The sequence below is a fragment of the Prionailurus bengalensis genome, chromosome D2, assembly GCF_016509475.1.
Source record: "Prionailurus bengalensis isolate Pbe53 chromosome D2, Fcat_Pben_1.1_paternal_pri, whole genome shotgun sequence".
Classification (NCBI taxonomy): Eukaryota; Metazoa; Chordata; class Mammalia; order Carnivora; family Felidae; genus Prionailurus; species Prionailurus bengalensis.
The window spans coordinates 11,529,385-11,543,108 of NC_057351.1; the positions used below are offsets into that span (position 1 = coordinate 11,529,385).

Consider the following 13,724-nt stretch of genomic DNA (forward strand, 5'->3'; position numbering starts at 1 on the left):
CTCTTACCACAACAATGGAGTAAGACTGCCCGTCAAAGGGTTCTGGACGTCAGGAAGTACTACGCAAAAAACGACTACACTGACCAATTTCTGGTTGACTTCCCACCCACGAGACATCTTCATTTCCTCTTTCCCTCATTCGACACAATCTAATCTTTCAGCACATGGTGCGAGTCCTGAAAGCAAGTTCTCAATCTCCCCCTCCAGATCCCCCACCATTGCCGTGGTCCGAAGACCCAGCAGCTCGTGTCCAGACTTCCACAGACACCTTCCAACCATCTCCCTGCTTCCATGCTTGCTCTCTCAACACCCTCCAAACCCCACGAGACCCAGGACGATCTTGGCAACGTCTACATCAGATCGCATCACTCACCTGCTCCAATGGCCTCCCTTCATCCCAGGAAGAAACCTCAGCTCCTGGCTGTGGCCTGGAAGGCCTTCCAAGACCGGGCCCCAGTGACAACTCCTCTTCCTAACCAGGGGCCCCTGCATCACCTGGTTCCTCTTTCTGGAATGTTTCAGAGTACTTAGTACTGCTTACTCTCTCACTTCACTCCAAACTCCTCAAATGTCACTGCCTCAGCAAGCCTGCCCCAAACACCCTTTGTGAAAGGGCGAGTCCCTGCCCCATTAATCTCTACCCTATCACTCCGCTTTCTCCATAGCGCTTCGTTCTGAAATCACACCACTTATTTACTTGTTTACTTATCCACGAGGATATAAACACCACGACGGGGGCAAGGGCTTTGTTTGATTCTTGCCAACAATCCTATCTGACTTCCTTACAAAGAGTGGGGGTCCAGCTAGAAACTTGCTTCGTGAAGAGTCAAAACATCTTCCACACCCCCTCTCGTTTATTCTGCTCCACAGGCAATTATAGAGGGCCCGTCAATAACTTGACTGCCATGAGTAAAACCCCAATATCTGAACAGCCTCCCAGGGCTTTATCCCACCTTGGAATTCGAAGTAGACTCCAGGAAGCAAAGTCTGTTGCCAAACCCTTCCGCTGCCAAGCACAGTTTCTGTTGTTCTTTGTGGATGGTCGCGGTGCACTGTAGGACCACTTCATCGTCCTGCAAAAAGAGAAAAAGGAGAAAAAGTTAGAGATCTGACATGACGAGGCGGTCTAACTCTCATCTTGGACACTATTACTTTAGTGCATATTAAAAAGCAGAGACAAAGGGAACAACAACTCGCCAAAAAGACCCACGAGTCAATCCCTAGAGAATGTCTACTTGTAAAAAAAAGTAGTCAATCCCTAGAGAATGTCTACTTGTCAAAAAAGGTAATGGGGTGGCAGGAGAAAGAGGGTGCAGCCACTCAACTCAGCCAACAGTTCTCTCACTCTCATTGCTGATCTCCAGAGGCAACCCACATGAGGAAAGGTAAAATACAAAATTTCCACGTTAGCACTCTTACACGCCGCTTTAATCATCCAAATTACAAAGAAATTTCCTGACACACGCCTAGGACATCACGAATCATCAAGAACGACATGGGTTCCAACAGCAGGCACACACATCACTCCAAAACCAGCAGAGGAAAACAGGTCAAGAACGGACCAACCCAGAAAGTCACCCCAGTTCATCCACACACCGGCTACTTGTCCACGTTCGAAAGGACCCTTGGTTGCTTAGAAATGGGCAGAGAGAGGATTTGCTAGTTCAGTCCTGTGAAACCCAACACTGGCTTCCAATTAACTAAGCAGCCTTACAGGACAAGTTATACAAGGGGGAAGACGGTAAATGGGATGCCTCCGTGTAGGCAACATGAGGACTGCAAGAAACACAGGCCTGAGAATTAGCCATGACTGGATTCCCATCTCAGCTCTGCCATGCACAGGTTAGAAGATCCTAGACAAAGTATTGCATCTCTAAGATGATAAGGTAATGGAGTCACACCATGACTGACCTGCAAAAGGCACTAAATAGACAATAAATGGGAGATACCATCGTCATTTTTTTAAGATTATTTATTTTGAGACAGAGTGAGATCTTGAGTAGGGGAGTGGGGTAGAGGAGGAGGAGGAGGAGGGGGGCGGAGAGAGGGAGACAGAGGGAGAGAGAGGGAGAGAGAGAATTCCAAGCAAGTTCTGCACTGTCGGTACAGAGCCTGATGCGGGGCTTGATCTCACAAACCGTAAGATCATGACCTGAGCTGAAATCAAGGGTTGGACGCTTAACCAACTATGCCACCCAGGTGCCTGATACCACTGTCATTTTTAAACAAAATATCTCACCTTAACAAGTTCTAGGTAGCAAATAGCTAACAAGTCCAACCACTTACATTTTGACGCTTCAAACACAAGGCAACAAGACACTTAACAGAGTAGTAAAAGGATATACTCACTGACCCTTTTAATTAGAGTCCGAGAAAAGGAACAAACAAGTATATCCTAGAAGACCCTCACCCGGGAAAAATGGCAGAGCGGGGGGTGACGAGCTGTGATAAAAATTCAAAAGCAGAAGACAAGCCATTTGGGTTAACCCAAAGAATCTGCTGTATCGATTGGAAAAGTACAACTCTAATTTGCATTTAAAGCCTTCATAATCCTAGGCATTTGCTTTATTTCCTATATGGTGAAGCAATATCTAATGACTGGCCTACAGCTCTAGTCACAGGCAAAGTCCAATTTCTTAATAATTTCCTCCCGACTATCCCTCCAGGTGCCCATTAATTTCCAGTGAACATTCAATTGTTACAACTTAAAAGTCATCTGCTAAAAAAAATAGCATTATTTTCATATAATGAGTACATCTGAATATTAATTCATGCTCAGCATGGCTATAATAAAAATAATGAAGTGTTTCTGTTGGTTATATAATCTGCAAAATCAAAGATATATTGTGCTTTCCAAAGAGGCAGTGTAATAACAAAGACCTGAATTGTGCTGATGTGCTCAGTGCCTTGCCAAATCCCCATAGCCTTTTGCTATCTGGTCCCACTCACACCCGCTGGAACTAACTTCAGCATGCAAACTGCACTCTTGGGTAAAATGGGCTCCTTCGGAAGTTGGAGTCTATCTAAGTACCATTTAGTAAATAATTACTTTGATGCACTCATTAAAGACACTTTGGGAATGAGAATAAGAAAATGGAAAGGTATAGGTGAGAATAATAGTGCTATTCAGTAAGCCACACAAGAAAAGAAGGCACACCATATTTACCAAGAAGAACAGTCTATGTCAGCCCTGGCATTAACTTACTTATTCTCCACATCTCATTATATAAAGATTATCCACAAATACACAGATGAAGACAATGAGGTTCAAAATAACTTGTTGCTGACAGAGGGCTGATCATACCTAGTTCTAGGAACTGATCATTAAACCTAACTGATCTGAATCTAAAAGTCCTCAGCCCCATGTTGCTTCTAGAGGCTCAATTGGTTTTTTTTACTACAATCATTATCTAAAAAAGTACCTCTCAATCTTTGATGCACATCTTATCACCTGTGAGTCTTGCTGAAATGCAGATTCCGGTTCTATCGGTCTTGGGTGAGGCTGAACCTATATTTCTAACTAGTGGATCCGAGGAATTAGGATCCCAAACGGGTCCCAGAAGGCATATAACTCCCAGGAGACATGTGAGTAGTCTCTTAGAAGAGCTTGAAGGCAATCAATAACAGATGAATATTAAAACAAGTACATATACTTTGGACAGAACCAGAAATGAGAGTACATGTGAAGGTGCTCATTAATATGTGGTCCATACCAAAATATCAGGGAAAGGAACCAACTTAAATAATATATGAACTACCCTACTAAGTGTATAAAACTAACTCACTCATGCAAAGTTTCCCTTCCACCTAGCGCCTTAACACTGGGATGGAGTGCCTGGCCACGAAGCAACCTTAAGTTCAAAAGAGTTCGGCCACCCCACCAAGGAGAGAGGCTGTTGCTACAACGTTAGATCACGGTTCCACTTTGAATGACAGAACCTAGCCTGACTTTTGAGGCTTTTTCCAGTTTACCTGGCAGCTGTTTCCATTTTATATTCCAGTAAGCACAGGGTTCCTTTCTGGCAGAAAGGAAAATATACTGAGCATGGATGGACCAAAGACCAATTCATAAATACCTGCCAGTTCCCTTTAACTTACCCATCATTCATCTCAAAGCATAATTTTTCTCCAGAACCACTGTGGTTTGAGAGCCTACTGACTATGCATTTGAGAAGTCTTAATAAGTAGCTTTATTTTTTATTTATTATAACCCATGTGCAGTAAATCTGGTTTTTATTGACACATACATGTGTGCGTAAGGATATAGGTACACACACGCGCGCGCGCGCACACACACACACACACACAATCCATTTTCTTTTCCAAGAACAAACCAAGCACAGCCTAATACTGATGGGATCTAGAAAGTTAATACTGCTAAGGTAACAGAACAATAAGGCTATAGTGAAAGGGTGTCTCTTGTGTCATAAGGCTTCGGAATTAGTCTTTGCTACCTGGTCCTGAGGTCCAGGCTCCTAACTCTCATCACTGACCTTTACCTTTTAGCTGCATGTGCCGTTGGTGTACCCGAGTGCCTAAATGCACACTGTGACCATCACTTTTCCTGCCCGAGCCCATAACAACTAAAATCCTCCTTAAGTATTTGCCTTTGGGTATTTTTGGTTTTCTGAGTTCCCATGTCTCATTCCTAGGACTTAGTGCAACAAATTTTGATTCAACTCACAGCAACTCATCTTCCATAATCAAAACACTACAAAAGTGCATTCTGCTCATATTCTATCATTTCATTTTTTAAAATTTCAAAGTCTGTTCATTAACCATGAATGTCTAGCATAATAATGAGATACAAGTATCATGCCTGTTCCTGGAAACACTTGAACTGACACCATTTCCCATTTTATATAAAACAAACTTGAAGAAACAAAACTACTCCTCTTTTTTCACAAATTTTGAAAATATGAAACTGTAAAAAACAAATATTCTAGGAGCAACTTCATGAACTTCATGAAGATAAATGGCGCTTCTGTGAGAGTGATATCCAGCTTACAATCCCCAAGTCCTATGGATTCTACGTCAAATCCACCCATTTCTCACCACACCAGCTACCATCTTGGTTAGTCATCCTCAAAACCCACTGAATAGCTTTCCACACTGCAAATTCCCATCCAACGGCGCTTCAACTTGAGGACACAACCATCAACCAACTGTAATGTTTCCTGGCTTCAAATCTATTAATGGCCTCCCGCTGCTCTAAGGAAAAACACCAAAAGACTCTTTCAGTGTGCAAGGCTCCACGCTGCACAGAAGAGTGCCAGCCCAACACTTCCTCCAGCCAACCTTCCTTCATTCCTACAGGAGTTTGCACATGCTATTAAACCCTTTATCTCTCTCTAGTTAAGACACATTTATCTTTCAAATCTTACTTAACTCAAGCACCCACTCCTGAGGTGAGCCTTCCCCGACCCACCAGGCTATGTCACTTCCTTTGTTTTGGGCTCCTATACCACTGTATTCCCTTTAGTTGTCATTATGCATTCACTTATGTAATTATTAAATTACAGCATCTAACACTGCACTGGGAACATATACTCAATAAATGATCATTTTAATCCACTTTATACTAGCTCATGAATAAGTGCTACCATGCTGACAAATAGGGATGCTTTTTAGAATTGCCAAGGTAAGATCCTACCCTTCCAATTAAAGACAGCATTACAGGATTCCATTAGGTGATTTTCTGGTTATATTCAGCCAGGAAAAAGGGCAATATTTGAGGAAAACTGCTGATCCTACTATAACTGTTACAAATGTTAATGTATCATAAGCATTCGTAGCATCGATATAAAACCCAATGAGATCACTGTATTTTTTTTTTAATTTTTTTTTAACGTTTATTTCTTTTTGAGACAGAGAGAGACAGAGCATGAACAGGGGAGGGGCAGAGAGAGAGGGAGACACAGAATCTGAAATGGGCTCCAGGTGCTGAGCTGTCAGCACAGAGCCCGACGCGGGGCTCGAACTCACAGACCATGAGATCATGACCTGAGCCGAAGTCGGATGCTTAACCGACTGAGCCACCCAGGCGCCCCAAGATCACTGGATTTAAAAAAAAAAAAAAGCAGTCCAGTCCCTAATTTCCCTATTTCCAAATAAACATAATAAAACTTCAATTACAACTCTTTTCATATACAATCTAAGCAAATCAAACATACTGCGCCCTTGAAAAGTCAAAAAAATGTTCTTCACAACACTGGTCATTAAAAAGTCCCTCACATCACACCAGGTGTTTTCCTTAGATGCTAACAATGCTTGTCATCTTGAAATGTTTATCCAGGTCTAGACCTTCTGTAACTTGTCTTTGTTTTTCAGTTATGTCTTAATAATTTTTCCACAACTGGCTCCAACTCAAAAGACTACATGCCTTGTATCCTACGGTCAAGCAGGGCAGACTGAATTTCATAGAAACCAGGTGTCCAATCAAATAACTTCTTTAATGAAAACAGAGGCAATCGCATCAGCCAATGTAGACACAGTGAATGCCTCATAAGTATATGCTGGATTGAATTCCTTTTATTAAATGCTCTTGTAGTCTTCCTGTGACCTGACAACTCTTTAGAACAGAGATTATTCGGGGCGCCTGGGTGGCTCAGTCGGTTAGGTGTCCGACTTCGGCGCAGGTCATGATCTCACAGTTTGTGAGTTCAAACCCTGTGTCAGGCTCTGGGCTGACAGCTCAGAGCCTGGAGCCTGCTTCCGATTCTGTGTCTCCCTCTCTCTCTCTGCCCCTCCCCTGCTCGTGCTCTGTCTCTCTTCTCTCAAAAATAAACAAACATTTAAAAAAAAATTTTTTTAATAAAAAAAAAAAGAACAGAGATCATTTGGGGCAGGCAGGGATGAAGGGTGGGGGTGGAGCCAGCACCAGAATGCTGCATTCCAGGCAATTCTGTGATGAGTAAATAAGACATGATTTCTCTAACAAATGCTGCCAAGAGTGCGGAAATAATTACCAAACAACATCAATAGCTTCTTTCAAACATTCATTCGTCACTGAATAAATATTTACCGAGGATATATGTGATAGGATATCCCCTAAGCGCTTGAGATAAATCATTGAATAAATCCAAGATCCCTGCACTCATTAGGCTTACCTTTTGGCAGGGGAAGAGGGACAATAAACAAAAGCACAGTCAATCTGTCAATCGTGTTAAAGGTAAAAAGTTCCATGGGGAAAAAAAAAAAAATGGAACTGTGTAAGGGGGATCAGGAGTGTTGCTATGGGTGGGAAGCATAAAGATATGAACACAACTGTCAGGTATTGTTGAGGGGATGAATTCTGAGCAAAGACTTGAAGCAGGGAAGGAGAATGGACGCGTGGCTATCTTAGGGAGGAGCACTGCCTGGGGGGATGGACAATGAAAGCCATGTTCATTGAACACCCAGCATGCTCAGGGAAACAGAGGATGGCCTTGTGGCCGGAAGATGGTGGGAGGTACTGGGTGGGGCCACACCACGAAAGACCTTGAACCCAGCATGTTCAAGGAAACAGAGGACATCCTTCTGGCTGGAGCAGAGTAGTCAGGGGGATGTCCTTGGGGCTGAAGCAGAGTAGTCAGGGGGAAGATGGTGGGAGGTAGTGGGTGGGGCCACACCTTGAGAGACCTTGAGCCTTGTGTCTGAACTTTAGCTTCTACTAAGGGAATGGGGGCCACTGGGTCCTGTACTAAATGCAGACCACAGGGAGGCAAGAAAGAAACAGAAGGATCTAAGGGGAGTGACTTCAGCCATTCAGGGAGATGAAGGTGATCCAGACCAAGGTGTAGCAGTGGAGGTGGACGGAAGTGAGCAAATTCTAGATACATGTTACATTTATCGAGTGCTTCCTATGTTCCGGGAACTGTGATAAGCGGTCACTGGTCTGTCTCCTTGACGTCATCATCACTTCTAGCTTTTCTGGCAATTGGCTAAATAAAATGCTATCTATACTATTGGTTTTTCTTACAGCAAATATGTGGTTATCAGAGCAAACGAGCTGAGACGATTAAAAAAAAAAAAAAAGAAGCCCATATTTCTGGTCTTGCACTGAGTTTACAGTCATTTGTTTAAAAAATACAGATAGTCCTCAGTTCACACAATGGTACGACCAGAAAAATGACTGTGCAAAGCAAATCTTTGGGGAAACTATTTACGATTGTACCTTTGAAAATTTTGGTCCAAACATTAAAAACTCTACCAGTTATAAAAGTACAGAGAAATGGAAAAAAAAAAAAAACAGTAAAATATTTAGCTCCCTATAATTTTAAACATGAAGAACACTGAGAATTAAAGTATTTTTGTTCTTTGTAAAACGCTCATCAGGAGCAGTCTGAACGGAGCCTGCCTTATCCTGCTGGTTATGTAATTTTCCCTGTGGGACAAGCACCCCCCTCTATGTCTCAGCAAACTGTCGCACTCCTACATTTGGCTCATTCTCCAGCATCTTCAGGGCTCTAGAATATCTCTGAGAGTTCCTCTAATGTGAATTTCTTTGCCAGTGTTACTTCCTCGGCAACAATCTTCATCCTCTGTGTCACAACCACATTCCTCATTTGTGGCGATAAGCTCGCCTCCGCTCGGTCCCTCTGGCTGCACATCCACGGTTTCTCAAGTGGCAGCTGTGTCTGCACTCCCACACTCAGACTCAGCATCTACAACTCCTCTTCTGTTCGATGCGGATTTCATTCCCAGTCTCCCCACTTTTCGTTTCTTTACCGCGCCTCCATTTCCGTTAGCCAATTCCCACTCACCCGTGTTCGCGAAATGTCCCGTGCCTTGATGACAGGGAGACGAGGACGTAACTAACGCACCTGCACGCCTACGGTCTTTGCAGAGCACGAAGAACACACGGGTGGTGACCGATCCCCACGGACTCGGGAAGAAGCCACGTGACTGGTCACTGATCATGCTGTGCGTCTGCTACCTATCTGATGGGGATTCGTACACCGAAGAGTGAGCAGTGACGTCTGTATTTGACACAGTTACTCATAAGCTATCGTGGTAAATGAAATCTGAACCATTATGTTGGGGTACGGATGCCGTTTAACTAAGCCATGCCAACAGAAATGGTGCCTATCACAAGGATGCAAAGCCCAGGCCACCTATGTTTAATTGAGAACCTACTAAAGACATAGCAACTTGAACATAGTATATTTGCAAGGTAGAATTGGCAGAATTTGCTGACAGATTGTAGGAAAAGAAACCAGAAAGCTACTATTGAATAAATTATAGCTGTACAACCGAAAAAAAAAAAAAATCATCACACTGGAGAGAAACCCTATAAATAAAGTGAAGGGTCCCCCGCCACAGATTTAACCTTTATGCCCATCTGGAAATTCGAATGGAGAAACACCCTATGACTATATTCTTAGTATAAGAGCCTTCAGTCATCATTCAGCCCTTAAGAGTACATTTTTTTAATCCACACTTGTTTAAAAAAAAAAAAGACACACTGAGTACCTTCTTTCTGTGGGAAAGCCTTTAATGCATGCTCTGTCCCTAGATAACATCGGAGAGTTCACACTGGAGAGCAATGTTGTAAATGCAGTGAATAAGGAAGAGCCCTCACCCAGAGTAGATTATCTCTATGGACATCAGAGAATCCACACAGAGGGAAAAACTGTATGAATATAATGATTACAGGGAATATTTCAGCCAGAAGGCTAGCCTTTTTTCACACTAAAGAATTCCTATGATAGACGGGGTGCCCGGGTGGCTCAATCGACTGAGCATCCGACTTCGGCTCAGGTCATGATCTCACAAGTTTGTGAGTTTGGGCCCCGCATCAGACTCTCTGCTCTCAGCACAGAGCCCGCTTCAGATCCTCTGCTCACCCCCACCCTACCCTCTTTCTGCCCCTCTCCTGCTTGTGCGCATGCTCTCTCAAATAGATAAAGATTTTAAAAATCTTTAAAAAAAAAAAAAAAGAATTCATATGACAGAGAAACTCCGTGCCCTTCGTCTGTGTGGAAAGGTTTTAATTGAGAAACAGGGAGCAAATTTGCACTTGAGACAAGGTCTATCTCTGTGATCACTGTAGAGGGCCTTCGGGTGAGCTCCAGGCCTGGTGTAAACAAGATTATTGCCCCAAAAAATCATAATCTTTAAGAAAGAGGGCAAGATGATGTTTACCAGGAGGTGCAACTCTCTTGGAGAATGCCAGGTAATACCTGCTAGAAAAGCATATCAATGGGGCGCCTGGGTGGCTCAGTCGGTCGTGCATCCACCTTCCGCTCAGGGCATGATCAGAGAGTTCGTGAGTTCAAGCCCCGCATCGGGCCCCGTGCTGACAGCTTAGAGCCTGGAGCCTGCTTCGGATTCTGCGTCTCCCTCTCTCTCTGCAGGCTTGCACTCTGTCTCTGTCTCGCTGTATCTCTCTCTCTCTCTCTCAAAAATAAGTAAACATCAAAAAAAAACTTTGAAAAGAAAAGCATATCAGTGAAGAAAGCATCTGAAATCCACTACTCATAGAGCAACACTTCTAAAACATGGATGGGCTAGGGCTCCTGGGTGGCTCAGTCGGTTGAGTGGCTTCGGCTCAGGTCACGATCTCGCGGTCCGTGAGTTCGAGCCCCGCGTTGGGCTCTGTGCTGACAGCTCAGAGCCTGGAGCCTGTTTCGGATTCTGTGTCTCCCTCTCTCTGACCCTCCCCTGTTCATGCTCTGTCTCTCTCTGTCTCAAAAATAAATAAACGTTAAAAAAAAATTTTAAAAAAAAAAACATGGATGGGCTGGCAAGGCACACGACCACCTCAGTGTCAGGAATGAAGAGCAATCTTCGTTCCTTAATCAACATTTAAGATCTCACCTGAGGAGACACTGATCCTAACATCGAGTCTTCAGCTGGAGCTCACAACAGAAAACCCATCCAGGGAAGACACTCTATGAAGAACCCAGTTCTACCAATAACTGCTGAGTGACATATTACTGCAAAGATGCAAAATAAAGACGAAGGGCTCTAAGAAATGTTGAGTGTGGAATTTGGTAACAAATAATAATAAAATTATAATAATATGAAGTAATAATCAATTAAAAGCATGCTCCGCAATAAATTGGTACTCTAGGAAGGCAGTAAAAGTTGTTGAAAACCTAGTATGTTGCTTTTTATTCTGATATAAACCACGAAAATATGCTGAGTGAAAATGGGCCATTTTTTCCATTAATAACCCCTCCCTGTTGATCAGTTAGATGGCTCCCGCCCTTTACGCAACACTAAACATAATCATAAATACTTAAGTTAATCGGAAAATAATTCTTTGCAACTGAAAATGTAGAATACAAAATAATGCACTTTTATTAGAGAAGGGCTAGAGTGGTAACATAAGAGTGACGAGAAGCCTAGATAAATACATAATTTATTTAAAAAACTAAATTGGATTCCTGTATCATGTCATACACAAAAAAAAAATCAGTTGTAAGATTTAAAGATTTCTTTTTTTTTTTTTTAACATTTTTATTTATTTTTGGGACAGAGAGAGACAGAGCATGAACGGGGGAGGGGCAGAGAGAGAGGGAGACACAGAATCGGAAACAGGCTCCAGGCTCCGAGCCGTCAGCCCAGAGCCTGACGCGGGGCTCGAACTCACGGACCGTGAGATCGTGACCTGACTGAAGTCGGACGCTTAACCGACTGCGCCACCCAGGCGCCCCTAAAGATTTCTTTTTTTAAGTTTATTTTTTTATGAGAGAGTGTGAGCAGGGAAGGGGCACAGGTGGGAGGAAAGAGAACAGCAGGCAGGCTCCGCGCAGTCAGCACAGAGCCCAACGCGACCCTCGATCCCGCAAATTGTGAGATCACGACCCGAGCTGAAATCAAGAGTTGGATGCTTACCCCATTGAGCCACCCAGGCGCCCCAAGATTTAAGATTTAAATTGTGAAGGCAAACTTTAAGACTTCAAGAAGAAAATACAGGTGAATATCAGTATAATTTTATAATAAATGAGGATTTCTCAAGCAAGACAAAAATAACACAAAAGAAGACATTAAGAAACGCAACTTTATTAAAATTAAGAACCTCTATTCAATAAAAGTAAAAACAACAACCCCAAAACTATAAGAAGACTTTGGAAATTCATACTAGAAACAAATTCACACATAAAGGACTTCTAAAAATCACTGAGGGGAAAAAAAAGAGAAAAATAGGCCCAAAACACGAATAGCCTTTCAGAAGATGAAATACAAATGGTGAATTACAGGACAAGAGGTTCAACCAAGTGATGGCAACGATGTAGAAAAATGGGAACTCTTATACGTGTCTGGTGGGAGAATAAACCGTTAAAAACCATTTTAGGAAACAATTTGGCACTGATGTTGGAAACACATGCCTTGCAACCTGGCAGCTCCATTCCTAAATAAATTCCCCAGAGAAGAACCTTATTTATTCCTCTGAGAACACACGCATAATAATGTGCATAACAGCACCAGAATCCTGAATGAGAAATGGCACCAACCATCACATTCGACAGAAGAGGCAAGAAGATGGGAAACCAAGGTATTCGGCCGCAAGGAATGGGTTGAGGTAGGCTCTTCGGAACGAGGTCATCAACGGCCCACGTGTGCTGGAAAAACTCTCTTCTGTGGGGCCTATCGTGCGATTCAGGAGCAAACATGGCGATCTCAAGGGGCCACACTGAGCTGGACATCAGTAAAATGGTCACAAGTCTTGGAAAAAGAGAGGAGCCATCACATCGAATTCTCCTGAAGGACGCCAGATTCCATACGCGACTAGTTACGGATTCCTGGCCACAAGACATACGCTTTGTACTAAAACTGAAGTCACTGAAGCAAAACTAAAGACCCACAATCTCTCACACACGCAGAACGTGAGGGTGTGTCAAAACCCAATGAGGCATGGGAAGCACCAATGACTCAATGCTTCAGAAGCTTTGGGAAAAATCTCTTCTCCCGAGTAATAGTTTAATTTGCAGCAACAGGAGCGCTTTGGCACTGCAGAATGACTATGCGATCCTCCGTTCCTTACGGGTAAATGAACCGAATGTCCTTCAAGGCCCCTTCCAGCACTCACACTTTATGGTTCCATGGAAAAGATGAAACAGAGAAAAGAGAATTCCGCTCTTGTAGAAATTCAAAGACAGAAATGAAGCATACTTTGTACACTCTTACCGCATAAATTATCGCTAGCTTCCTCTTTTTTTTTTTTTTTCTTTTTCTTTTTTTGGTAGAGGAAACTAACAGATACCTTGTTAGCATCCTTAACTGTTCAGGCTGCGTGTGTGGTTTTATGCAAGATGACAGTGACGCTTTGTTTCTCGTCTCTTTGACCTATCACAGAAGTCGTCTGTTGCTCAGTGCTAATGACTGTCGGGCCAAAGTGCATACATCAAACGGCACGTCAGAGCTGATGAGCCGTGAGGGCGGCGTTAGCATGTGCCTGGGTAATGTCAGCTGAAGGAGAGCTGGACAGAAACACCCAGATACTGGAGACAGTCAAGACATGAGACCTTTTCTTCATCTCCGAGTCACTAGGGGTACTATGCAAACAGAAGTCGCAAGGCAGAATGTTTCCTCTGAATATATAAATATGTCACCGATGCCTTTCTGGTCCTAGTTCGGTAGAAATAAACACTGCTATCGGAGAGGAACTTTACCTTTTTCATCCTGATACACTACAGCAGGCCGGCCATCGGTGCGGAGTAAATCTGGTGCACCAGTAAGCTCTAAGGAAACCATCCAGTGTCTCCAGGACCTGCACTGTTGTAACCAATGGAGAC

At 43.3% G+C, this 13,724-nt stretch overlaps 1 protein-coding gene across 11 annotated transcripts in view; it reads right to left on the bottom strand.

Annotated features, from left to right (window-relative positions):
* RYR2 (ryanodine receptor 2) overlaps positions 1 to 13,724 on the bottom strand; it is a 756,924-nt gene that overhangs the window by 549,891 nt on the left and 193,309 nt on the right. For all 11 annotated transcript variants that reach the window (XM_043596215.1, XM_043596214.1, XM_043596207.1 and 8 more), the window contains exon 2: positions 954 to 1,073. In XM_043596215.1, coding sequence (XP_043452150.1) covers positions 954 to 1,073 — 120 coding nt within the window. The remainder of the gene's footprint in view (positions 1 to 953; positions 1,074 to 13,724) is intronic.